The sequence below is a fragment of the Crocodylus siamensis genome, chromosome 15 (genome assembly GCF_052110815.1).
Source record: "Crocodylus siamensis isolate JL-2025a chromosome 15, ASM5211081v1, whole genome shotgun sequence".
Taxonomy (NCBI): domain Eukaryota; kingdom Metazoa; phylum Chordata; order Crocodylia; family Crocodylidae; genus Crocodylus; species Crocodylus siamensis.
This window is the reverse complement of record NC_143409.1, coordinates 12,549,255-12,573,651: the sequence shown is the minus strand read 5'-3', so window position 1 is coordinate 12,573,651 and position 24,397 is coordinate 12,549,255. Positions and strand designations below refer to the sequence as shown.

At 45.6% G+C, this 24,397-nt stretch overlaps 1 protein-coding gene across 7 annotated transcripts in view; it reads right to left on the bottom strand.

Annotated features, from left to right (window-relative positions):
* AKAP13 (A-kinase anchoring protein 13) overlaps positions 1-24,397 on the bottom strand; it is a 324,780-nt gene that overhangs the window by 163,516 nt on the left and 136,867 nt on the right. For all 7 annotated transcript variants that reach the window (XM_090029889.1, XM_090029887.1, XM_090029891.1 and 4 more), the window contains exon 6: positions 17,243-17,539. In XM_090029889.1, coding sequence (XP_089886015.1) covers positions 17,243-17,539 — 297 coding nt within the window. The remainder of the gene's footprint in view (positions 1-17,242; positions 17,540-24,397) is intronic.

Below are 24,397 nucleotides of genomic sequence, written 5' to 3'. Positions count from 1 at the left end.
TGTATAAGGAGACAAGGCAGCTAATCAAGGGATCTTACCAACTTCCAGGAGGAAAAAAAACCAGAAAGAAGGTGGTGGACTCCAGAGAATAAGGGAAAGAAGAGCCAAGGGGACAGCAGAGAAAATACGTGGAGGTGGGACCCACACAACGTGAAACAGTATGCTCACAATCTGTACAAAAGCTAAGCAACCACTAGCTGTTTTGGTGCATCAGCTTGCACAGTTAAAAAGACAAGCCCCTGCTATCACAGATGAGACTATATCAGTATGTACATCTGTATGGCTTACTCCCGTCTGCAGTGGGAAGTATCCCATGCTTGTATGACTGCACCCTTGCTAAGGGGGCTGCACAAATATCGCCATTTCACGCAAAGGGAGAAATACAAGTCAGATTCTTGACCAAAACAGACTGGGCTGGGGCAAAACTGCATAGAACTTGGCTGAAAAAGGAAAGGAAAGGTTCCAGGATGCAGGTGGCTTTCCCTTCTGTGAGCTCAACATCTTCCATCCGATTGGTGAACAAACAGGTGGACCCATTTTACCTTCTGCTCCTCCTCACCTCATCTGGGCTAAGGAAGAGGATTCATTGTCAAATACACACATAAATTATCATCTTATTTCACAGACTGCATAGACATTAGGACTGGAAGGGACCTCGGAAGATCATCGAGTCCAGCCCCCTACCCCAGGGGCAGGAAGTCAGCTGGGGTCATAGGATCCCAGCAAGATATACATCCAAGCGTGTCTTGAAGGCATTCAATGTAGGTGCTTGAACCACCTCCGATGGCAGGCTATTCCAGACCTTGGGGGCTCGGACAGTAAAGAAGTTCTTCCTTAGGTCCAGCCTGAAACGGTCATGGAGGAGTTTGACCGTTCGACCTTGTCATCCCTTGGGGCGCTCTGGTGAACAAACGTTCCCCCAGATCCTGGTGAGCACCCCTGATAAACATATAGGCAGCCAGCCACCAGTTCACCCCTGAGCCTGCTTCTGCCAGACAAGCCTCTAAACATATCATCGTGGATCAGAATCCCAGGCTTCCTAGTACAGAGTTCGTTGCAAGAATAATCATGATAACCAAGTTCACTGTTCTGCAGCTTTATTTAACCCCTGGAGCCACCACCTGCTATAGGATTGACAAGCAACAATACCCTGAACTGAGTGCCTTCCCTGACTGACTGCTTTTAGGTTTTCAACACAATGGATTTTCAAGAGTACTAAATTGCTTTAGAAGCCCAAGCCTCACGTTAAGAAGTAATATAAGCTCCTCAAACGTTTACCCATTTGTTTTAAATGGTGCTAACTACCTTCAGGGCAGCCAGACACAAACATGACTTCAAGATGCTTCATTCCCAGCATTTGGGTACTGTGTTTAGATGCAGAAATCTAATAAGCTAGTGAAATTCAGAGGCAGACAAGGTTCTCTGGGTAAATCTGATACCTTTTATTAAACCAACTCCAATAGCTGGAAAAAATCTTGTTTGCAAGCTTTTGGATACAAATACTTTTAGTCGGGCTTTTGTACCCAAAAGTCTGCAAAGAAGAATTGTTCCAACTATTTGAGTTGGTCTATTAAAAGATAGCAGATTTACTCAAAACACCTTATCTGCCTATGTCCTTAGACCAATGCAGTTACAACCTATTCCCCTGAATTCAGTGGAGCACTAATGCCTTTGAGTATCAATGGCAGAAAGGGCAAACTTCTACTGACGTGCTGCTAACAGTGATTACATTAAGGCTACAAATTCACTGCCCAGTCTCAAGCCTTCAGGTCTGACAAACGTGCGAACTGGCACAAGGCCATGCTAACAGATGGGCACAAGACACAGCATCTAAGAGACAAAAGTAAAGTATACTTAACAACTGTGGGTGCGGCAAGGATCATAGCAGTGGCAGTGTGTATAAAACTTATATGGCCTGAGTTAGTTAAAAGGAGTGCGACATCTGTGTGCTGGATTAATTTCTAAAATAAAAAAGCATCCGTCACTGGTACGGCTGTTCAAAGCAAATATACAGGCTGTTTTCACCAGGCCTTGGAAGTAAAGGGAAAAGGAAGGACAGACAGGAGAAAGAGAAAGGAAAAGAGATGAAGTTACTTCTACCTCCCCTTTGTCTATCGACACACAAATCTTAGGGCTCTGGACATCAGGAATTCAGGCAGACTTTTGTCTGAACAGGTTGTCAAAATACAAAATGCATCTGCTCTAAGCATGGAGGAGTTAAGGAAACCTTTTAACATGAATTTGCGATAGCTTTTCCTTCCCATTTGAAATGGCTGAAAGCAGAAGGATCTGCAGAATTACAATAGTCCTTCGAGTAACACACAGCTCTTTGCAATTAGAGAATTAAGGAAATAAAGTGCATGTAATACTGGCAAGACCATGGCTGTTTTGTTCCTTCCTTGTCTCCTAGTAATAAGCCAGGGTTGAAACATGATTATTGTCCCATAATGGCAGGGCACTTTAATCTAGCTGGCAAGGCATGCACTTTTTTTTTTTTGTTTTTTTTTTTGCAATAGTGGCACTTGAATAGCCAGTTTATGTGGATAACTAGGGACAAACTTTTCTTCAAACTGACTATGCAAACTGACAAGACTAAAGTCTAACGCAGTGGGAGGGCAACCTTTATGGCTCGCATGCCACAAATTAGCCCTGCTCCCTCTCCCAGCGCCACCCCAATCCTTTTCCCTTACTGCTTTCTGCTGCCTGCCCTATTTGCCTCTGTGCTTGCTGTCCTCTCCCCAGTCTGCCCAGTGCCATGCACATCAGCTGCCCATGCTATTTGTGGCACCCATGCTGCAGGTTGCTCACCCCAAGTTGAAGGGACTGCTAACCAGAAACAGGTAACTCCTGAGGCACAAAATGATTGAGTGCAAGAGAACTGAACAAGGTTGCTGGTTGTAGCCACGTTGGTGTAAGGACATAGTCAGGCAAGGTTTTTTGGGTAGATGTGGTATCTTATTCGACCAACTAAATAGCTGGAAAAAAGTTTTTTGCAAGATTTCAGGCACAAATATCTTTCTTTAGGCATTGGGAGACTCTTCAGTTCTGTTAGAACAGAACTGAACACACACAAGCTGTCCTCTGAGCCAGGGCCTGCATTTCAGTGAGTTTGATTAAAGCAAGATTTAAAAAAAAAAAAAAAAAAAAAAACACACACAAAAAACACAAAAAAGTTTTTCCTTGTTTGGAGCTTCCCTTTAGAAATGTTTTCCTCCCCCCTGTCCTGTCCTGCGGGTCCTGACATAACTCATAATGGAAGAGACGGACGCTGGGATGAATAGTTTGGAATATTTGTTGCTGGCTTTCCTGTGACAGTGTTGGCCAGTTCCATCTCCAAATCTACCTGATTGCTTCAAAAAGGATGATGTCACCAACTATAAAAAGAGTCATGCCTAAAACATGCTTTGGCACAGTATACCTAGGGACCTACACAAATCGTGATTGTGTGGATTTCATGGAAATTGCAAAATTGGGCCATCTCTGCAAAATCTGTGGGGGAAAAAACCCAAACGCCACCCCAAAAAACTTAATGAAAATAAGATACTGGAATGCTGGCTCTCCAGTGGCAGCCAGCCGTCCTCCCGGCCACGCAGCCTGGCATGAAGAAGGCTGCTGGTATCAAAGTGAGCAAACCTGATGGCTGCTGCCCCCATTGCTGATTGGCTGAGAGGGCTGCCTGGCATGAGGCCCTGCCCCCTCCATCCATCAGCCACGAGCAGCAGGGCCACATCACAGACAGCCCTCTCAGTCAATCAGTGGCAAGTGGTGGGGCCATATGATGGATAGCCTTCTCCACCAATCAGCAGCAGTGGGCAGGGCCACCGGAGCTGCTCAGCCAGGGGCGGAGGGGACCCATCGCCCTAAGCCCATGAAAATGGCAGCCAGCCCCTTGATCTGCCCATAAAACTGGCCAGTCACCTTGAGTTGGGTAGACCCTTAAGAATAGGCTGTCACTGGGCCAACACGGAGAAGTGCGGTGTGTTTGCATTTTCCCTCTTTGTAATTTCTAGGTATGGCCAAGTCTCTCCTTAACAAGATAATGCTATTCGCACAGCAAAGAGTAAAATCTATACTGAAAAGACGAATGTGCCAAAGCCTTGCTCTTGCACAGACCAGCAAAAGAGTTTTAAATATGGTGATCTTTCATTGGAACTTTAGGAGTGAAGTTGTGTGTTAGATTTTGACCATTCTCAAGGCACTTAAAACGTAAGCGTCTGCACATTACAGTTTGTTAACTTGTGTGAAGCGTCCTCTGAGCATCAGTTATGCCACTTCAGGCAAGGTTTAACTCTGAGCCATAATACAGTTTCATAGATGCTAGGGTTGAAAGGGATCTCAACACTTCGAGTCCAACCCCTGCCTAGGCAGGAAAGAGTGCTGGGTCAGATGACCCCAGCCAGATGCCTATCCAGCCTTCTCTTAAAGAGCCCCAAGGAAAGGGGGGGCACCACCTCCCTTGGGAGCCCATTCCAAATTTCGGCCATAGTTCATGTCTGGGTAAATTCAATCTGTTCCACAGAGATAAAACAAGCAGTTTGGAGTCCTCCAGCATCCCAGGATGCTCTGCTCCAGCTCGCTTCCCCTCCAGAGCAGGAGTAGAGCCCAGGTGACCTAACTCCTACCCATACCCCTACTCACTAGCCCTCTAGTGGCAAGTCAGAGCTGTGCAGGCAACAAACAGTATTAACCCTTAGCATGCAACCCCTCCCAGCACGCTAACAAGGTTAAAATTAGAATATTCCACAGCTTTAGTATGGTCTGTGTGTAATGTGTAACTTTGCCCTTACTCTGAGTTGATACTAATAGTTGATCAACCCAGCAAGTCCTATAAAATCTTATCTTCCTGGTCATATTACCTCCTTCATGAACCTAGGCTGGGAAAGGTTCTTTGATTCTAGCTAGACTAGCTTTGTTAACACCTGGATCACTTTCACCGACTTCATCTTTATTTTCTCTCCAGTCAGACTTTCCTTGTCTTCTTGTATAAAAGCAAAACTTTCAAAAGAAGCAGTCAGTGATAAGACTGCATTAGGCAGTTAAGTGATTTGTGGTTATCTTATGCTGGCATTTTTATACCAGTGTCAAAAACTAAAAATGGAAGTCTATTCAAACAAACTACTCAGATGAAGTAGGAAAAAACAAAGAGTTAAAGTCTCTTGCTCTAGACTCTCCCCTTATACCTGGCAAGTTCACAAAATCATTCAGCATATCCTTTTTTCCTTAAGAAACACTGCAAATGACTGCACTGCTCAGTGTCACTGGAAAGTTTTACAAATCCTTGAAGTCAGTAGGACATAAGTAAGTGCCTGAAGCTAAGCAAGTTTTCATAACTTCTGTCTAAAAATGGTATTCTGATGACTGACAGTCTGCAGCCATTGTCTCCTCTTCTGCAGTTTCTAAACGAAGTGATGCCTGGTTCTCAGAATGCCTCTCCTATGCTCCTAGTGAGTAATTACCCTACTTCAGTGCAGTTTGGTGGCCACCGGGATACTTCAGAAACATCAAGTTGCTACTTAGAAATTACAGAGCAGCAGAGCTGAAAGGGACCTCCACAGGTCATCTAGTCCGGTGTTTCCCAAGCCATGGGTCATGACCCAAAAGTGGGTTGCAAGAATATTTGAAAGGATCACGAACAATTGCAGAAAAACATGGGGAAGCATGGGTTTCCCCTTGCAGGCTGTCAGTGTTCCAGCCTGCAAGGGGTTGTGGGGAGCAAGACGTAGGGGGAGCCATGTGCATGTGCACACACTCACATGCACGTGGCAGCCTTGCAGAGTGGAGAGCATCTCCAGCAAGTATGTTAATGAGGGGAGGGGGTAGAAAGCATAGAGGAAGTGTTGCGGGGCTGGGCCAGGCAGTGTGTGTGTGTGTGTGGGGGGGGGGGGGGGAGGAGGAATCACAGGCAACACATGGGGAGCTACAGCCTAGCTGGACCAGAAAGGGCACAAGCCACCTCCATGCCCCAGCAGGTGGGTCGCAGCACAGAAGAGTGGAGCATGGCAGCAAGACTAGTTGCTGGCAGCCAGGCCATGGTGGTAGGGGTAGAGCTGAGGTCTGGCACGCAAACAGCTGGCGGGAGAAGGGCAATGTGCCCCCCCACCATTACACTTTGTGTTGCTGGTACCACAGGGTTTATGGCAGTGGCAGCAGCAGCAACTAGTCTCGCTGTCCTGCTCCATCCTCCTGCGCTGTGACCTACCTGCTGGGTCACAGAAGCGGCAGCTTGTGCCCATGCTGGTCTGGCCAGACTGTGTGCTCCCCCCATACGCTCTTCCCCCTGACACCACACACCCACCCCCAGCCCCACACTCTGGGGGGCTGGGGCAGTGGGCTGGGAGTGAGGAGCACCAGCATGGCTGGAGGGATGGGGAGCTGTGGGTCAGGACTGACCAATGTTTACAAGTGGGTCAAAAAAAGTACAAAAAAAGGCTGAGAACCACTGATCTAGTTCAACCCTCTGCCTAAGGTAGGATCATCCCTATCCAAATCATCCTATCCAAATCCATAATCTAATCTCTTGGTAAAACTGTCAATCCTGACAACACGACTTCTTCTCATGTCTCTATACCACATCAGACCATTTTGTTATGTATGCATGCTTGTACTTGTTCGCTGTACTTTGCAAGATCTTTCGTTGCACATGCAACGTCTTCAAGCAGCAGGCACTGAAGCAGGTGTTGCACAGTCTGAGGCTCTGTACCACAGTCACAGGTGGTTGAACCAATGATATAATATAGCCCTACTTCTTCATTAGTTCCTTGGAGCGTCCAGCTCTGATGCATAGGTGGTTGAGACACTGCCACCTTTGCCATGGTTCATCGACCCCTCGTGGTAAGGGCTCGGCCTCTGGAACATTCATTTTTTCTACGGTCAGGTATTTTTTTCAGTCTCTTGTTCCACATTTGTAGATATGTCTCTTGGGTGTGGCACTGAGAGGCTGGGTGCTGGTGAGGAAGCTCCTGTGCAACTTCAGTCTTTTGTGTGCTGTCTCGCATCTTCAGTTTGTCTTGAGGAAACCACAACACAAGAGATAATGCCCTACAGGTAAAGCAGGAGGACCATGGCAGCCAATGTCCTGAATCTGTAAAAGGTTGCTAATATATGCTCAAAAGATCCCAGGTGGCAAGCTACACACCCCCCCCAACCATAGTGGAGGGCAAAAACCCCCATAGTCCTTACTGATCTGACCATGGGGTAAAATTCCTTCCTGACCCCAAATACAATGATCAGTCTGACCTTGAGCTGAGGGGCAAGACCCTCTATCCAAAAAACCTCTGGCTTTAAGTCCTAGCAGGAGCATTTACAAAGAGTTTTCCTATACAAAGAATTTCCTACCTCCCCCATTTAATCCAAGGGCTGGATTTTTGCCTCTAGTTTCATCCAAATAAAAAGGAGACCCCTGTGCATACCAGGGATTTAATGATATTTAAATATCCTGTGGGGGGGGGGGGGGAAGGTGGGGGCAGGAGGCAGGGGAAATATTTCACTCAAGGATTAATTTTTCCAAACCTCTTCCATCTCTACCTTTACATATCCTAAATTTTATTTAACTCCCGTCATTGCAAAACAAGCAATCCATTATCTTTCATCTCATATTTGCATAACCAGCTTATGTTATACATGTTTAGCTATGGTTATGTTCTATTAAGGGTAACTTTGTGTATCCTGTCTCTGCCTAGCTTTATTAGTATCCACGTTCAGAGGTATCAAGGCTACTGGTACCTGTTCTTACTGTTTGTAAGCCTGGGTTTTACCATTTGGGGTTAAAGTGTACAACTGTAAATGGCAGGTGGATCAGATTCCTTGTCCATTAACCCACCTTTCCAAAATTATGAAGTTTAAAAGTATGCAAATGTAATGTTAATTCACTGAAAAGTCAGCACTCGCTGCAAGCTTGGCAGAGATCTGACACGTAATTTCCGTCAGCGTGTGAGAAACAGATTCCAGACAGGAATCGCTTCCCGGATGGCCTTATGGCTCACCAGCTCCTTAAGGAAAAGTGCTTATGGGCACAAGCCCCTATGGTAGGCTCCTAAGAAAACCAGATACTTTCCACAGCTTAAAACAGGGGTAGGCAAAACATGGCCCACAGCGGGTCTCTCGGTCCCCTAGCCCAGGCACAGTCCAGCCATGGCACATGCTGCCACCTCCTGGCCACACACAACAGGGCTGGGGTGGCTCTGCAGCTGGACTGCCTTTCTAGGCAGCCCAGGTAGTAGCAGCTCCTTCCGGCTGCTGCCGCCGCCACCAGCCCCAGCCCCAGCAGGGATCACCACTACACCGCCCTGATCCTGCATGTCCCGTGCCTGCTATGGGCTCGCCCACTCAGGCCCAGCAGTGGTGGTGTGGGACAAAAGCTCTTGCTCAGTGTGGGGTAAAAGTGGGCCCTCACTGCCCTGCCCCCCCACCCCCCGCTGGCAATTCCCTGCTGCAACTGCCCAGAGCCTGTGCAGGGCTGCCCTGGGTCTCTGCTGCCATCACCACCACCTTTGGGCTGCTCCATGGGGTAGCGGTGGCAGTGCAGAGCAGACGCAGGGCAGCCCCATGCAGGTTCAAGGTGGCTGCAGCAGGGAGCAGCTAGCACCGGGAGCGAGATAAGCTGCTTTTACCCCAGGCTGAGCAACAGCTTTTTCCCTGCACTGCCACAGCTGAGCCTGGGCAGGCGAGCCTAGAGCAGGTGCGCGGGGTTGGGGCTGTGCAGCGTGGGTCCCCACCGGTACCGTGAGGCTGGGGCTGATGGCAGCGGCAGCCAGAAGGAGCTGCACTGCTTGCGCTGACTAGAAAGGCAGTCCAGCTGCGGAGCCGCCCTAGCTCTGCTGCGTGCCCAGGGGGCAGCAGGTTGTGCCACAGGCAGGTGGGGCAAGCTGGGCTGAGTCAGGGCTGTGACTGGGTTCTGGCTGACCCGCTCTGGTGGGGAAGTACGGCATGCTGAGGTTGCGCACTGTTGGCAGTGGTGGGAAGGTGCCGCAGGGCACTGTTGCAAGGAGAATGCTGACCGGCTCGGGGGGGGGGGGGCATACGCAGGGGCAACCATGCATACCCCACCATACCTATAAACCCTCCCCTGCAAACCCCACAACCACACCCTCCCCCACACAGTCTCACAACCCACAAACACCGCACCCATCCCACCCCCCCACAAACTGCACTCCCCCCACACACACCTACACACCTCTGGGAGGAGCCCCGCTCACTGCTACACACTCATACCCCACTACACTCATATACCCCCACACAGCCCACCCCCAACCTAGACACCCCCAGCCATTCTCCCTCATCCCACAAACTCTATACCCACCCACCCATTCCCACCAACACTCCCCACCACATCCACCCACCCACAAACCTCATACCTACCTCTCCATAGCCCCCACTCTTCACACTCCCTTACAATATACAAGAGTAAGACCTCATTTTGAGCTATTATGCATTCATGTCTATATATACACACACCACGTGAGCACACACACACACACACACAAATCTGGACAAAAATATTTTTTTGAAATAAAATTAAAATACATTATTGTCAGTGTTTGATTTTTAGTATACAATTTGGTTTTTTTTCCCAGTTCCAAGATGGCAAACCCGCCGTACTGCTGGGGGCAAGGGGAAGGACTTCTGGCCCCAAGATGGAGACCGGGGGCGGGGCACCTGCCAAGGGGCGGGGCTACCCCTGCAGCCCTCGACAGCTAGCCAAAACTCATTAAGCAGCCTTTCAGCCAAAATAAATTGCCCACCCCTGGCTTAAAAGAACTGAATATCCCTGGAGGTAGGTCAGGATTCAAAAGAGCTGGGGTTGCACAAACATACTGAAGAGACCCGTAAGAGAAGCAGCAATAGCCCCTGGCAGCGGTGACCCAGAAGCATGCCCCAAAACCAGTGGCACCAGCTCCGGTGATGGCCTCTCTACCTAGCACTTGCTACTTTGGCTGTCATAGGTGGTAGAGCCCCTGAAGTAGCAGGATCCTGTTGTGGGCCTCCCTACTCATCCCCTCACATGCTTCGCAAGTGTAGGTGGTAAAGCCCTTGGATGGCAATGCTAGGTGAGTCTCCCTTCCCAACTGAGCAAGCTAGGTGCTAGCTCCCCTAGGTTGTTTGCCAGTGACAGATTAAACTGGTTCAGGATTCAACTAATGCTTAACAGTTAATGTTTTCTTTAAGGTTGTGCGTTTGCTCCCTTTTCCCCTGTGATAAACCCTGTTTTAGTTGAACGCCGCTTGAGAGTGGGGAAGCGTGTTCACTTTGAAACACTCTGGTAAAATCTACTGTCCCGCATTTCTGGGTACTGGCCTGAGACCGATCTAAAAAAAAAAAAAAAAAAAAAATTATAATAATGTGTGTTAAGCCTCTAAATTTGAATGCAGCCCTTGTTATTGCCACCCAGTGCCTGGCAGAAGGGTTCCACTGACATTATGCTTTTCTGGATCTTGTCACTCTGTTTAGTTACATGCTGTTTGCTAATGTACCATTAATCAATAGCCACCCCCTATTTATACTTTTGAAAGCAAAGCATGCATCTTAAGGCCTTTTTTAAAGTTTTGATAATAGCTTCAGGTTTAAGTGTCAACCATACAACTCAGGACATACAGCACCGTGAGTGTTGTCACGGACAGTAAATATGCCAGCAACCCAGTTATAGTCCTAAGCAAGATATAGTGGACTTGTAATACGAGGCAGACAGCACTAAAAGGCAACTGCAGGTGATTCAGTGTTTGGGATACCATGGTGACACTGGCAATCCTTAACTAGGCGCATTCTGCACCAAGCGTTGACAACTCTCGAAGTCGTGATGGATTAGTGGGTAACAGTATGACGTCAGAAAGGTTTGTCTGAGAAAGAAGTTTTCGGATGACAGAATAGCTCCCATCTTATGACGTAACTGCTGAAGAAGAGAGGGGAAATAGAGGACTGCAAATGCAGGGAGCAGAGGTTCCCTTCTGTAACCCCTAGGGTTTGAGCACATTCCTTCCATGGACTGCACCATCCCCAGCCATTAATCACACGAGCATGTGAACTGCTTCACCCTTTAAATGCATCGGATGAAAGACATAATTCAAGCCAAGGAGTGACACCGTTAGTGTGCCCAGTGTTGCTTTCTTGACCTCTCCCGTTCTACAGAGTTTTCAGTTTTGCATTTGCTTCTCCTAGGCTACCAAATTAATTTAACCAGTTGGTTTTAAAAGTCTTCCGGCTGCCTTGATAAAAGCCAGAGAAGTCCAGTGGATAAGACACAGGCCTGGGAAGTCAGAAAACCTGGTTTATATCATCCCCAGTTCTAACAGCCAATCTCTGGCCAGTCACTTCACTTTTCTGTGCTTTGATTTGTTCATCTGTGTGAGAGGGTTGAGAATACCCCTCTTCACAAGCACTCTGAGATTTGCAGATAAACAGATACATGACAGGGACTTTTCAGTAGGTTTTTAAAAATGTATTATCAATGTCAAAGTTTACCATCACTGTTTTACTTTCTGGGGTTGTGTTTTGTTGTTTCCTGAACTGTAGATGACATTAATTAAATGGCATGACCATCAAATCTGAGCAATTTTATAAGCATCAAGTACAATGCTATAGTTTGGGTCCCCCACACAATAGGTATGTTAGGTCATCTAAGAAGGGTGAGAGAGGGGAGTGGAGAGAGAAGAGAGACTGGGGGGAAGAATCAAAGAAGAGCAAACTGAACAGGGTTTAAACAACTTGTAGCTATTCACAGATGTCAGGGCTAACGTCAGGATATCAGCTGTGAGATGGAAGCCCGGAGTGGCAGAAGTACCAGTAAAATCATAATCATAAACATAAACCAGTCAGCATGACCATAAGTAGCTAATGCTAAGCACTGGGACAGGACTGGGCACAACACGCGACATCCTGTTGCTTTCCAGCCAGGTCCATGAGCTCTGCATGTCAGGTTGTTGTGCCACGTTCTGAAAAGACTACAGCTCAGACTCAAAGAGCCTGAAACCTGATTACACCTTTTAAGAGCACCTGCCATGCGGAAAGGCTTAAGTGACTGAGATTTTATACACACTAAAAAAAAAAATATTTTGCAGGTGATCTAGCATCAGCATTCAAAATTGCTATGGGGATTATTGCTAAATGGGTTACCTTAGCAAATCAGAAAGCTAGGGCAGGAATGCTGTAAGACGGACATGGCAAATTACAGGAGCAGGCCACTGACAAAAACCTTAAGAGATTTAAAAAAAAAAAGAAAAGAAAAAAACCTGACAATCTTTTTAATTAGTAGGACTTCAGACCAGAGATCTCCATGTCTCCTGCAACAATGCAGGATGTCATTACCTGCATCATCACTCCTGATAAGCCAACACCACCTAGAGCCCCCAGACATGCTCATCACTCAACTGTGCTAGCTACCTTAACACTGTGGTTTGGAAGACGCTGTTTAGTTTTGCTTTTACTACATTTGGAAAAAAGATACAATTTTAGTTTATCGAAAGAATACATTATCTTGCAACATTTTTGGTTGGCTCACATATAAAGAAATAAATTCTTTCCACAGCATCAGTTTATCGTATTTCAGTTTACTTTGACAGGGCAAAACAGGAAAAAAAATGATACAGGCTGGACTGACTGAGGGACTGAGAAATGAGATGACACAGAAGTCAGTCTGAAATAAATTAAGATTACTGACTTGCTGGATGGAGTGAATTTTTCCAATCCAGCAACCCTTGTTAAAAAAAACGTTAAATATTCTGGGATGCTGGTGCAGATGCATGTGCATGTACGTACACATATATGAATGTGTGTATGCGCATGTGCATGTACTGTTTACTTGATTGAAAGACTAGGGTTTTCGCACCCATTTAACATGGTGGGGGGAGCACCCTGTCTTACAGTCAAGTATAAAGTAATAGGGATATGCAGTTGCTGCAGCTCCACCCCTCTCCCCCTGAAGCCTTGGGCCCCTGCTGCCCCCAGTCTCCCCACTGCAACATGCCTCCCCACCCCCCAAAAGCTCTGCTCTGGTGCTGGCAGGCTTCATCTCTATGAAGCACAGCCTGGCCCTATACAGCAGTGCTGGCTCTAAGGTGCTACTCCGGGGCTGGGCTGAAGCCACGCTCTTTGCTGCAGGCAGTAGGGACACAGCATCCTGGAGCCAGAGCAAAGGTAAGGGGAAAGTAGAAGGGAGGAGACCCAAGGTTGGGGGGGGAGAGGGAAGCAGAAGTGGTCTGGAGGGGGAAAGGGGGGGAGGCTGGACTGCAGGAAGCAGACAAAATGGAGGTAAGTGGGGGGGGGAAGAGGTGGCAGGGGGGCAAACTGCATGCCTCCCCTACTGCCTGCCCCCTCACTGCCTCCCCATTGCCAGCTCCCCACCACATGCCCTACTACATAGCCCAACTACCTGCCCCCCCCCCCACTGCCTCCCCCTTGACTGCCCCCATAACCTGCCACCTACAGTAGTGGGGTGGGATGAATTTAAGACAATTTTTCAATGATTAGATTCTATGCACAGAAAATTGTAACAAATGTATACAATTTCAATCAACAGAATCTATTTATTGGTGGGTCATCTATTCAGATAAATGTGGTACATTCATATATCACATGTATGCATATGTGCACGTACAAGTATGCTGTGCTGGTATGGCTTCAAGTCTCCTATGGCAGCTATACATAATCCTATTAAGGGTGTCGTTACCTGTAGCTGAGGGGGATGGGGTTTTTTCCAAGTCTGGGTCTATGGAAAGAGAACACCTGAATAATGGAAAGCTCTCAGGGAATGAAGAACCTAATTGAGCAAATATATAAGAACAATGGAAATCATTAACTTTACTCCTTAAAAAGAGTGTGCGTACTCCTTCACACACAGGTGTAGGATGTCAAATATGCTGAAATGTTAGGGAAAAGACAAAGGATTAAAAGCATACCACAACTACAGTAAGAAAGAATATAAATGTGAACATAAGAACATGAAGTACAGTACGGGGATAAGCAGGTTTGCTGGGTACTGAAATGCTTCCCTGCAGCCTACTAGTTCTTTGGCCTCTTCAATATCTATTGCTATGAAGTGTGGTTCAGTTTAAGCACTGACAGCTAGATGAAAAGATTAGTTGAAAAAAAATTCTGACCAGCTGTAACTGGGTGTTACTCTGCTGGTCTGGGAGTGGTGGCTCATGGGAGTCTCCATGAGACTCTCTTTCGTTCCAAACGCAGGGTTTGAAAGAGAAAGGAATGGAGGAAAAAGAAAGAATGGAGGATTTTCTATGTGAACCTGCAGCAACAGCATATGTCACACTTTTTTCTCAATTTGAAACCTGACATGTAACCACTTTTAAATCTCTAAAACAGACTGGATTCAAGCAATTTTATTAGCATTGGGGGGGGGGGAGAAGAGGAGTGACTTGTATGGCATTTACTGTGCGCTTTTTTTTCTAAGCTACTTCTCCAGCCCATGGAGCTGAGATATTCTTATGGGCACAGCCAATGGAGTTCCCTGAAGGAAAGGAACTGTTTAGCCAAATGAATGTTTATACCAGCAATGGAATACTGCACCTTCTGAAGGCCTCAACTCGAGGGCCACCATATCCTAACTAATTAGCTGGTTATACAATATCACAACAAAATATCTTATCTGTGTCAAAGCCATTGCCTTCCTGCACAAAAGGCTAGCTGACAGGAGGAACCAAAAAAGACCAAGCAATCAGTGAACTGCGTCTAAACAGTGAAATATGGGAGGACTTGTTGTAAGGGAACACTTGTGTGAACCAATGTGGGTACAGGTCTATATTCCTTACTGTTAGATGCATTTAATCCCATTATAGCCAACGCATTTATTCATCCCCATTATGTTAGGTTAACAGACACCATTTATGCCGTCTTCCCAGCAGACACCAGGGCCACATGGAGTTCCTCTCTTTTTACTGGAAGCTTTAACAGATACTGTACAGGTGTTATTCAGACCTAAACACTCATGACTTCCAGACAGTTTAGCAAGGCCCTTGCATACAGTCTCCCATAACATTCGCACAGGTAAGCTAAGGAAGCATGGGTTGAATGAATGGACTGTAAGTTGGATAGAAAACTGGCTAGATTATCAGGCCCAGAGGACAGTAATCAATGGCTCAAAGTCTAGTTGGCAGCCAGTAACAAGTGGAGTGGCCCTGGGGTCAGTCCTGGGGGTGGTTTTGTACAATATCTTCATTGGTGGCTTGAAAGATGGCATACAGTGCACCCTCAGCAAGTCTGCAGATGACCCCAAGCTGGGGGTAGTAGATATGTTTGAGGGGAGGGCTAGCATTGAGAGACCTTGCCAAATCAAAGTATTGGACCACTAGAAAAATCTCACGAGGTTCAACAAGGACAAGTGCAAAGTCCTTGCACTTAGGACAGAGCAATCCCATGCACCGGTGCAGGTTGGGGGCTGACTGGCTGGGCAGTGGCTCTGTAGGAAAGAACCTGGGGGTTACAGTGGACAATAAGCTGAATACGAGTCAGTGTGCCCTAGTTGCCAAGAAGGCTAATGGCGTATTGGGCTGCATTGGTAGGTGTGTTAGCAGCATGTCGACGGAAGTGATTCTTCCCCTCTGTTCAGCACTGATGAGGCCATATCTGGAGTAGTGTGTCTAGTTCTGGGCCCCCCACTACAGAAAGGATGTGGACTAATTGAAGAGAGTCCAGCAGAGGGCAGTGAAAATGGTTAAGGGAGCTGGGGGACATGACTGATGAGGAGAGGCTGAGGGAACTGGGCTTATTTAGTATATGGAAGAGAAGCCCGAAGTGGGATTTAACAGCGGCCTTCAAGTACCTGCAGGGGGGTCCAAAGAGGATGGAGCTGGACTGTTCTCAGCAGTGGCAGATGACAGAACAAGGAGAAACGGTCTCTAGTTGCAACAGTGGAAGTTTAGGTTACATATTAAGAAAAACTTTTTCACCAGAAGGGAAGTAAAACACTGGAACAGAGAGGTTGTGGAATCTCCATCCCTGGAGGCTTTTAGGACCCAGCTAGACAAAGCCTTGCCTGGGATGAACTAGTTGGGGATGGTCTTGCTTTGAGCAGGGGGTTGGACTAGATGACCTCCTGAGGTCCTTCCAACCCTAATTTTCTATGATTCCCTTCCAAGCAAATCAATTTAAATCCTAGCAGTCCAACTTTCAGGAGCTTTCAGAACTCACAAAATGCAATGGAAGTGAGAGTGGTTCTCAGCATCTCTGAAAACAGGATGCTTTCAAATGTGGTTTTCAGCTTCTTTGTGAACTGAGACCACTTTTCACTTATTGGAAAGGATAGAAACCCTACGTGCTTTTCTTCTTTCAACTGATGACGTGCTGGTTGAGTTTTTTATGCAAAAAACCACCAAATGAGCAAAATTGTGAATGTTTCCTAATGCTAGCTTAATTGCCTTCCTGTGCGTTTATGTTTGCAGTAAAAATAAATGGTGGTCAGTAATTCTCTGAAAACCACATACGCTGCACACCACAAAACGTTACAGAAAACTATCATGAATGGAACAAACCTGCCACACTAGCATACGCAGAAGCATCTTTGGCCAGAGATCATAACTGTGCCTCTCTCATAAAAGGGTATTGAGCAGTACAGACATTACAACCATGTTCTGTGTGTGAAGCCATCAGTCAGAAATCTCTGGGGAAAAAAAGTAATGCAGCCATTTATGTAAACCAGTGTTCATCTTGTGCATCTACCTGCATTTCCTTTCCGTTCCCACATGACACGCAGTGAATGCACAATTCCACACAGGTATACTGGTCAGAAAGTCAAAGGAGGACTTGGCATGCCTAATACTTGACAAGGTCTCTAGATAAGCCCGAGTCAGCCTTAATATTTAGTGATAAGCTTTCCAATAATATCACTATAGCACTGACACACATATACCCCTGCGTACAGAAACAATCACCACTTTGCACACGCATTAAAATACCAGACTACTGAGGACAGTAAAGTGTTTTTAATACAAAAAAGAGGTAGAGCAAAGTACTGGAGTGTATCCCAAGATATGAGAAAGAGAGGCATTACGCTAAATGCGATGAATATGCATGGCGTATTGGGGAAGGCTGTGACTTTGCATCTACTGCATGGCCAAATCTGAAAGCTTAGGTTCTTGACATACATTTATGTAGGATCTTAGAAAAAAAACCTCGGCTGGCATTTGGGAGGATTCCCCCCTTATGGATGGAAAAACTCACCATAATGGAAGCTTTCTAGACCCCTTTTGATTTACACACGCAGACACACACACAGAGCAACAGGAGCAGCTACTTTTCTCACCGTTCAGAGTCTGATCCGCTCCTAGCACATTCCATTCTGCTGGCAATTTCAGATGTCGAAATGCCAAAGCCACTTTCTCATCCAGAAAATTCAGGTCCCCAGAGGGCGGCCTTGACCGATCCAGGAATCTTGTGAAGTTCAGTGCTTGCTGATTCCCAGCACAGGTTGCTAGGAACTGAGCTGCATCATAGGCCTCATCCTGAATGAACTGAAATCTGTCCTCTGCCACCACCAGAATAGGAAGCCCTTCCTTGGAGGCACAAAGCTCCACTTTCACCGTCTCACAGCAGTCATGGCCTGAAAAGTAAAACCAAAGAAATGAACATAATGATAATAGAGAAAGAACCGACTAGACTGAAAAGAAACACGTCTAAACAGTACAAGATCCTATGAATGAAATCACGCATGAGATACCATGATGGTACACACATACTTATATATCGACCCATATAAAATAGTACTTGACAAACTATAGAGTAACAAAAGGCCTCCTGAACAGGACTGCACTATTCATATTATTCAGAATCACATAATCAGAGGGGTGAATGAGGATCTTTCCTCAGATTTCTCCTCTCCAGAACCGAATCATATTATAAAGTGATTATAAAAGATTATAAAATGTTCCCTATGTCCAGAGATGAATAGGACAAGTAGTAATGGGCTGGCTTTGCAGCAAGGGTGACTTAGACTTGCCTCCAGGAAAAATGGCAGTAGCTATATAGTAGGATTAATTGCCATTAATGTGTTAATTTGATTTCGCACTCATTTTTTTAATGCATGTTAATCACTGCTGGTGGTGGGGCAAAAGCAGCCCCTTTTCCCTCACTGTTGCATGCCTGCCTATGCTGCAAAAGCAGCCCCTCTCCCATCGCTGGTGTGTGCCTGCCTGTGCTGCTGGGGGAAAAGCAGCTCCTCACTACTTGCTGCTGCCCAGACAGGCACAGGCACAGTCCTGGGAGCAGACTCATCAGCTGGATGCAGGTAAGCGTATGGGGGAACAGGGGTTGGAGGACCAGGTCTTGGGACTGTCTAGGGTTTGTGTATGTGTGCGCACATCCAAAAATATTAATAATAGAATCCCAATTTTATAATAGTTTAACTTCATGATTAAAATTGCAATTAATCGCAACCATTTTTTAAGTCTTGCAATTAATTACAATTAATATTTTTAATCATTTGACAGCCCAACTATATACATAATAAACCACTAGACAAGATTACCTAGGGAAGCAGTGGATTCTCCATCACTGAAGGCTTTAGAGAGCAGGTTAAACAAATATCTGTCAGGACTAGTTAGGTTTGATCCTGTTTTGGGAAAGAGTAATGGTCTAGATCAGTGGTTCTCAACCTTTTTTGTACCAGGACCCATTTGTAAGCACCAATGGCCAGTCCTGACCCAGTGCCGCCCATTCCCGACCCACTGCCTCCTGCCCCTCAGTGTGTAAAGCGGGGGTGGGAGGGAACTCTGCCAGCCTGCAAGAGAAAAGCCACAGTTTCCCACATTTTTCTCCTTTAAAATGAAAATCCATTTTTAAAGCCTGATCCATTTTTAAGTTTGTTCACAACCCTTTCGCAACTTTTGGATTGCAAACCATGGATTGAGAAATGCTGGTGTAAATGACCTCTTGAAGTCCTTTCCATCCATGATCACTGTGAGTCATGGGAGTGGACTCCCTTCTATCACCAAAAGGCCATTTCAAGACCAGTAATGGACTCAGGAAAAAAATGCTCAAAGGTACCAAGGCACCTGGGTCCCTAGCGAAAAAGTCAGGCACATCTGGCACAGAATTCCCATTAGGACTTTTACAATCAAACCCTCACAGTTCAACAAAAATCATATTTCTAGAAACGTCTGAAAGATGCCAGGAACCTATCTGAAGTAAAGAAAGGGGCAGGTGTTACAAAGCTACATCTTGCATCAGTGTTGAGACTGTCATAATTTTTGCTCAAACAACAAAAAGGCAACAATTACAAAAATAACATAGCCTGCTTCAAATACGCTGTGTATACGTGATCAGGTCTCTTATTCAGCACCGCACCTGCCATTTGGAGTTGGTTTCACATGGCAGAACTAAGCTTGCTGCATCCCAGAGAACAAGGAGATTGCCTCTTTTCATATTTATTTAAAAAAAAAAAAGCAACTTATTTTCACAGCTCTGCTAACTTCTCATTTACTTATTTTAATGAAAGGCTGGCCCAGCAGGGCAGCAGTTCCACAGCCCCAGAAAATGCAAAATAAACTTCCTTGCAATTTACAAGGGGAAAATATATCATCTTTTCAGCATGACCAGCATTTGTATTTGCCAGACAAGCCCCTTTAATAACATGGTTTGTGTTTCAAGTTCACTGTTCTCTGCAGTCTCTTTCTGTCTCTTGCGCCAAAGCTAGACCGACGTCATTGCTGTTTTTGCCAGAACAGTATGGACCCTTCACTAATTACTGGAAAAGCTTCTCTCTCTACCCATGATCTCAGCATCTTACTACGTTGATCAAACCCTATTTATTCTTTATTAAATATACGGGATGAAGGATTTTTTTTTTATTTTTTTTTTTTTATACACAGGTTTGAAAATGCCATTTACCCGCATACCAGTGGTGAGCAGGAAGCCTTGCCCTGGTGGTGTAGGGGTCTTAGCTCTTCCATTCACTTCTAAAAGAAAAATACATCCCCTCGTCTTTGCGGTGGCGAAGAGAAACTGTTCAGTCAGATCCAACACTTCGGCAGCTGTTCATAGCTTTGTCAAGCAGTAGCAGAATTGTCATTCCATTTTTCCAACTTGGGGTTTTGTGGAAGCAGCCAAATTGCCAAGCATCGTATTAACAGAACACTACTACTTAAGAAAAAGATTGGCAATTGAGGCAGTTTACAAAGGCCTCCACAGAAGAGGAGGTTATAAAGAAAGAGGGGCTGCCAGGGAGGAAGAACAGCTGAAACATCTCTTTACAGCCCCTCACAGATGCCAGGAAGCTCTGGTTTTGGGAAATGAGGCTTCGCACTTACCAGAAACCTACTACCTGCCATGCAAGTGCTTAACTGCAGGAGAAGAGAAGACTGAATTCAGCGCCATTTCAGAAAATGGTGCTCAGGACAAGGGCTGGAGCCTGAGCTGTGAAATGGCACAGACGGCAAAACTGGTCTTTTCACACCTGTAATTCAACCAGATCCAGCACCAGCTGATGATATCCATCACCAACAGTAGGTTTATGAGGATACGATAATGTAAGGCTAATTCAGGAGCTGAGGGTAGCACCCCAATAGAAATCCTAGCAGCACAGGTTGTACAGGAGGGTAGACAAGGTGAGGTGCCTCACTAGGTTACTGTTCTTGGACTTCGCTAGCCCCACCTTTTGTGTCTTCCTCAGGCTAGTAGGATTAGCAATCTACTTAGCAAGAGCCTAGTAAATGCGTCTATCCCTGCTTCACAACAGGATGGATAAAATTATACCTACCACAGTAATTATAGAGCCTTGACCCACAAAAAGCAGCTCAGGTGCTGCATGCTGTCTTAGAATCATAGAAATTGAGGGTTGGAAGGGACCTCGGGGGGTCATTTAATCCAGCCCTCTGCTCAAAGCAGGACCAGCCCCAACTAGACCATCCCAGCCAAGGCTTTGTCTTCTCTAGTACAACCACTGATAGCAACTGGTGGTAGCAATTCATTAGCCTGTAAACATTAAAAAAACATTTCAGAATCAAAGACTCTCCAACACGTACACACCCCCTGGGTTGCTGCTGCTATTTTTGAACTCTAAATTTCTCTTTTTCCAGGAGCATCCCATCTTCAAGATGTACGAGTTGACAGCCACCTGTCACTCAGATTTAAACAGCACTTCTTCCAGCACAGCCAAGCAGCAGTTATCAAATGTTAGCAAGCTGGTGTCCAGGAAAACAACTGGTGTCAATTTGCTTCCACCACCTCTTACTTGAAACCAAGTGAGTCTTTTACCTATCTGATACTGCCCACTGGCTTTTTAGTTTAAACAGCAACAAGAGAAATCCTATGTGGGATAAGTGCATTCCCACTGCCAAATTAGCTGGCACAGCATTCAGGGTCTCATAACAGACATCACCTAGCCATGCAGAACAAACGTTCCCATGAACAGAAGAGAGGAGCGAGCCCCAAATATCAGGATTACTGCACCCAATTTAAAACAAAACCATATGGGTATTAAGTGTAGCACAGGGGGAAGCAACCAGACTGTGTGTGTTGCTTGGCGGCCAGTCATGGTCTTTTGGAACTCCCACAAATATCCAATGTAGCTTTCACAGGGAGGTGAGGGAGCTGACAATTCATTTATGTCTAACAGGATCAAACAAGTGCTCTGCTAAACCAAGGGGAATGTTCTAAAGGGCAATGTACCCTTTCCCCTCGAAGGCTTTGATGTCCTCCTTCCCTACATCTGACAAAATGTCAGAGTCAGGGTGAGAGTCTGGGACAGGTTCTGACTTTGGCAAACAGTTCAAAAGCAAGAGGAGCAATTAAGCAAGGAGCACAGCAAATACTAAGATTGCTCAAGAGCTCTCTGCCCCCTGCTTTGAAATGTCTTTGGAATGGTGCATGCAAGTACGCTTCAAATACACGAATACACACAAACCTTGTGAAGGGACCACTGGCAGTGGGAGAAAATTGCTCTCAGCTTCAAAAGACCGCCCCCCACCCTTGACAATATCCGGACTTCAACAACTCCTTTTTACAAAGTGCATCAAATGACATTAGAGATGTTAGCTAAATTTCCTGATGTTCCTATGGGATAATGATTTACAAGTATTGTGCTCTTACAGTTATTAGCAGAATCTATTGTACCGTAGGGTAAGTGACCTGCCCAGCATAAGAGTCGGGGGAAAACTGGACTTTACACCATTAGCTCTAACAGCGTATTTCCTGGATGCATGGTAATATCAGCTCACCCACGTCGCCCGAACCTAGATGTGCTTTGTAAGTAAAACAGTCCCCTATGTTAACTATCCAGAATATTTAGAGTCTGCAACCACTTTTTATCTGCAGCGTCACAGAAAGCCATGCGTCTCAACTTTCTCCCAGCAATTCAAAGTAACTTCATAGCACTCTTACTATGAATCAGCAAGGCAGCCCGTTTCCTTCGGGTGTGTGTTTCAAGGAGGATGACACCAATACCCAACTTGGAAAGATAAGTATGTACAGGGTGTGGGAGAGCAAAAAAAGTGAGGGCAATTTTCTTTGTTTCAGAGTGTAATACTGCATGCACATCAACCTCCTTTCTGCCTGCCTATTATGACACCCCTTCCTCCCTCAAGAGTTTAAACCTACTGGTTGGGAAGATGATACGAAGTATGAGGGCTGTATGCTACAAATTATATCCCAATATCAATCCACAGTGTTCTGCCAGGGATGCCAGCCTACAGAACACATTTGTCCACTAATATCCCAACCACTTTGCACTTGCTTCCACACCTCTCCTCCACATAGACTGCCTCCCCGCTCTGTGCAAAGCTTCTCCTTATCTGTACTCATTTCTGCCACAACAACTTCATGGCACTAGACAATTAACAGACTCTGCAACCTTTTAAAACCTTCTATAGGCCAAGTGTTACTGCATCATGCCGCCCATTTCATTCTTGTTGACATGTATCATCTTACTGATGTTACCTCCATTTCTCTGCATCTCATTAGCTCTAATTTAAGTTGGCAAGCTTCTCAGGACAGCATACATCTTTCCCATCCAACTTAAGAGGTGCCAGCATATGGCTGGGCACACTGTAAAAAAATAAAACTGACTTTCAAACTATACATTTCAGGATAGGGGTGCACAGACTTCCTCTCCAATATGCTCATTGTCCCCATAACCTCCTCTCTTTGCTAACAAGTTACAGAATTCATAATATAAAAGAGCTAATGAAGCTGCTCTTCACCTGAAGATCTCCCACTCAGCCACTAATGACCCTGACAACTTGGACCCCCCATTGCTCTCAGTTTCATGTGCGTTGGCACTTGCCTGCGAGATTCCAGACAAAGCCTTTGTTAAGACAGAGTCTAGGCTCATAATATAAACCGATATCCGTATCCAAGTCTGCCCTCTGCCAGGCACTGGCAAATGTTAAGAACATTTTTATAAAATGAAATGACATTTTTTTTTTTAAGTCTTATAACTAGATTGGCCTTTCTGGTTAAGCTCTAGAATCAAGAGAAGTACATTTCTGGGCATAGATATTGCATAAAACAACACATGGAAAAAACAGATTTGATTTGATTTTTTAATGGAAAAATTAGAAATCAAGTGAAATGTGACCTTGTGAAAACAGCCCTACAATATGAACTTGGAAGGTACTTTTGCAGCTTCATTATGCAGGTAAGTTGACTTGCTGGCAAAATATGAGACTGACTAGGCACCAGCAAGTAAAATCCTCCAGATCAAAAGTTAAACCTAATTATGGCTACCAGTCTGACCTGTCCTAGCTGTAGTGACGCATTCAATTCTGAACGAGCTTCAGGAAATAGCACAACATATGAGGATATATATGTGTATATAAATATCCAATGTCTACATTTCCTCATACGTCATACTATTGATAGCAAGAGAGCTTCTGGTCCCCATGTATTTATTCAAAGAGAACCAAAGTGTGCCAATAAAAACACCTTTGGTCTGTAGAGATATTCTGTGAAATTATACGCAGAACCAAAAGTGTGGAGACTCTGAAGCTACAAGGAGTGAACCACAAACGGTTAACTTGCTTTTAAACCTGTTTGGGTCTAATACACTTCCCTCTGGGGAGGGCACATTTGAAAGGGTGGTGGCAGCTCCCACCAGGCTCCTTATCATCAGACAAGGCACGCATGGAGACAAAACAGTTACAGCCAAACAGAGCCACCTTACTAAAACATGAGTTCATTTCCTACCCAGCTAAGAAGTGGAAATCCTGTCCAAGCCTCCTACACTTCGGAGTCTTATTTAACACACTGGACAATTGGTCCTGAGCTTCCACAACTATTTAAAGTCACGCTGGAAATGTATGCCAGGTTCATCTGGTAGGTGACTAAGGATTCCTGTCCTAATTGCATTTTCCATGTCACCATGACAAGATGAGCTTCTATATTTTTAATCCTAACAGATTTAAGCAAGGAAAGGAAAATAAGATTGTTTGGTCGGTCTGTAATGTAATTGTTTGCCACAAACCAG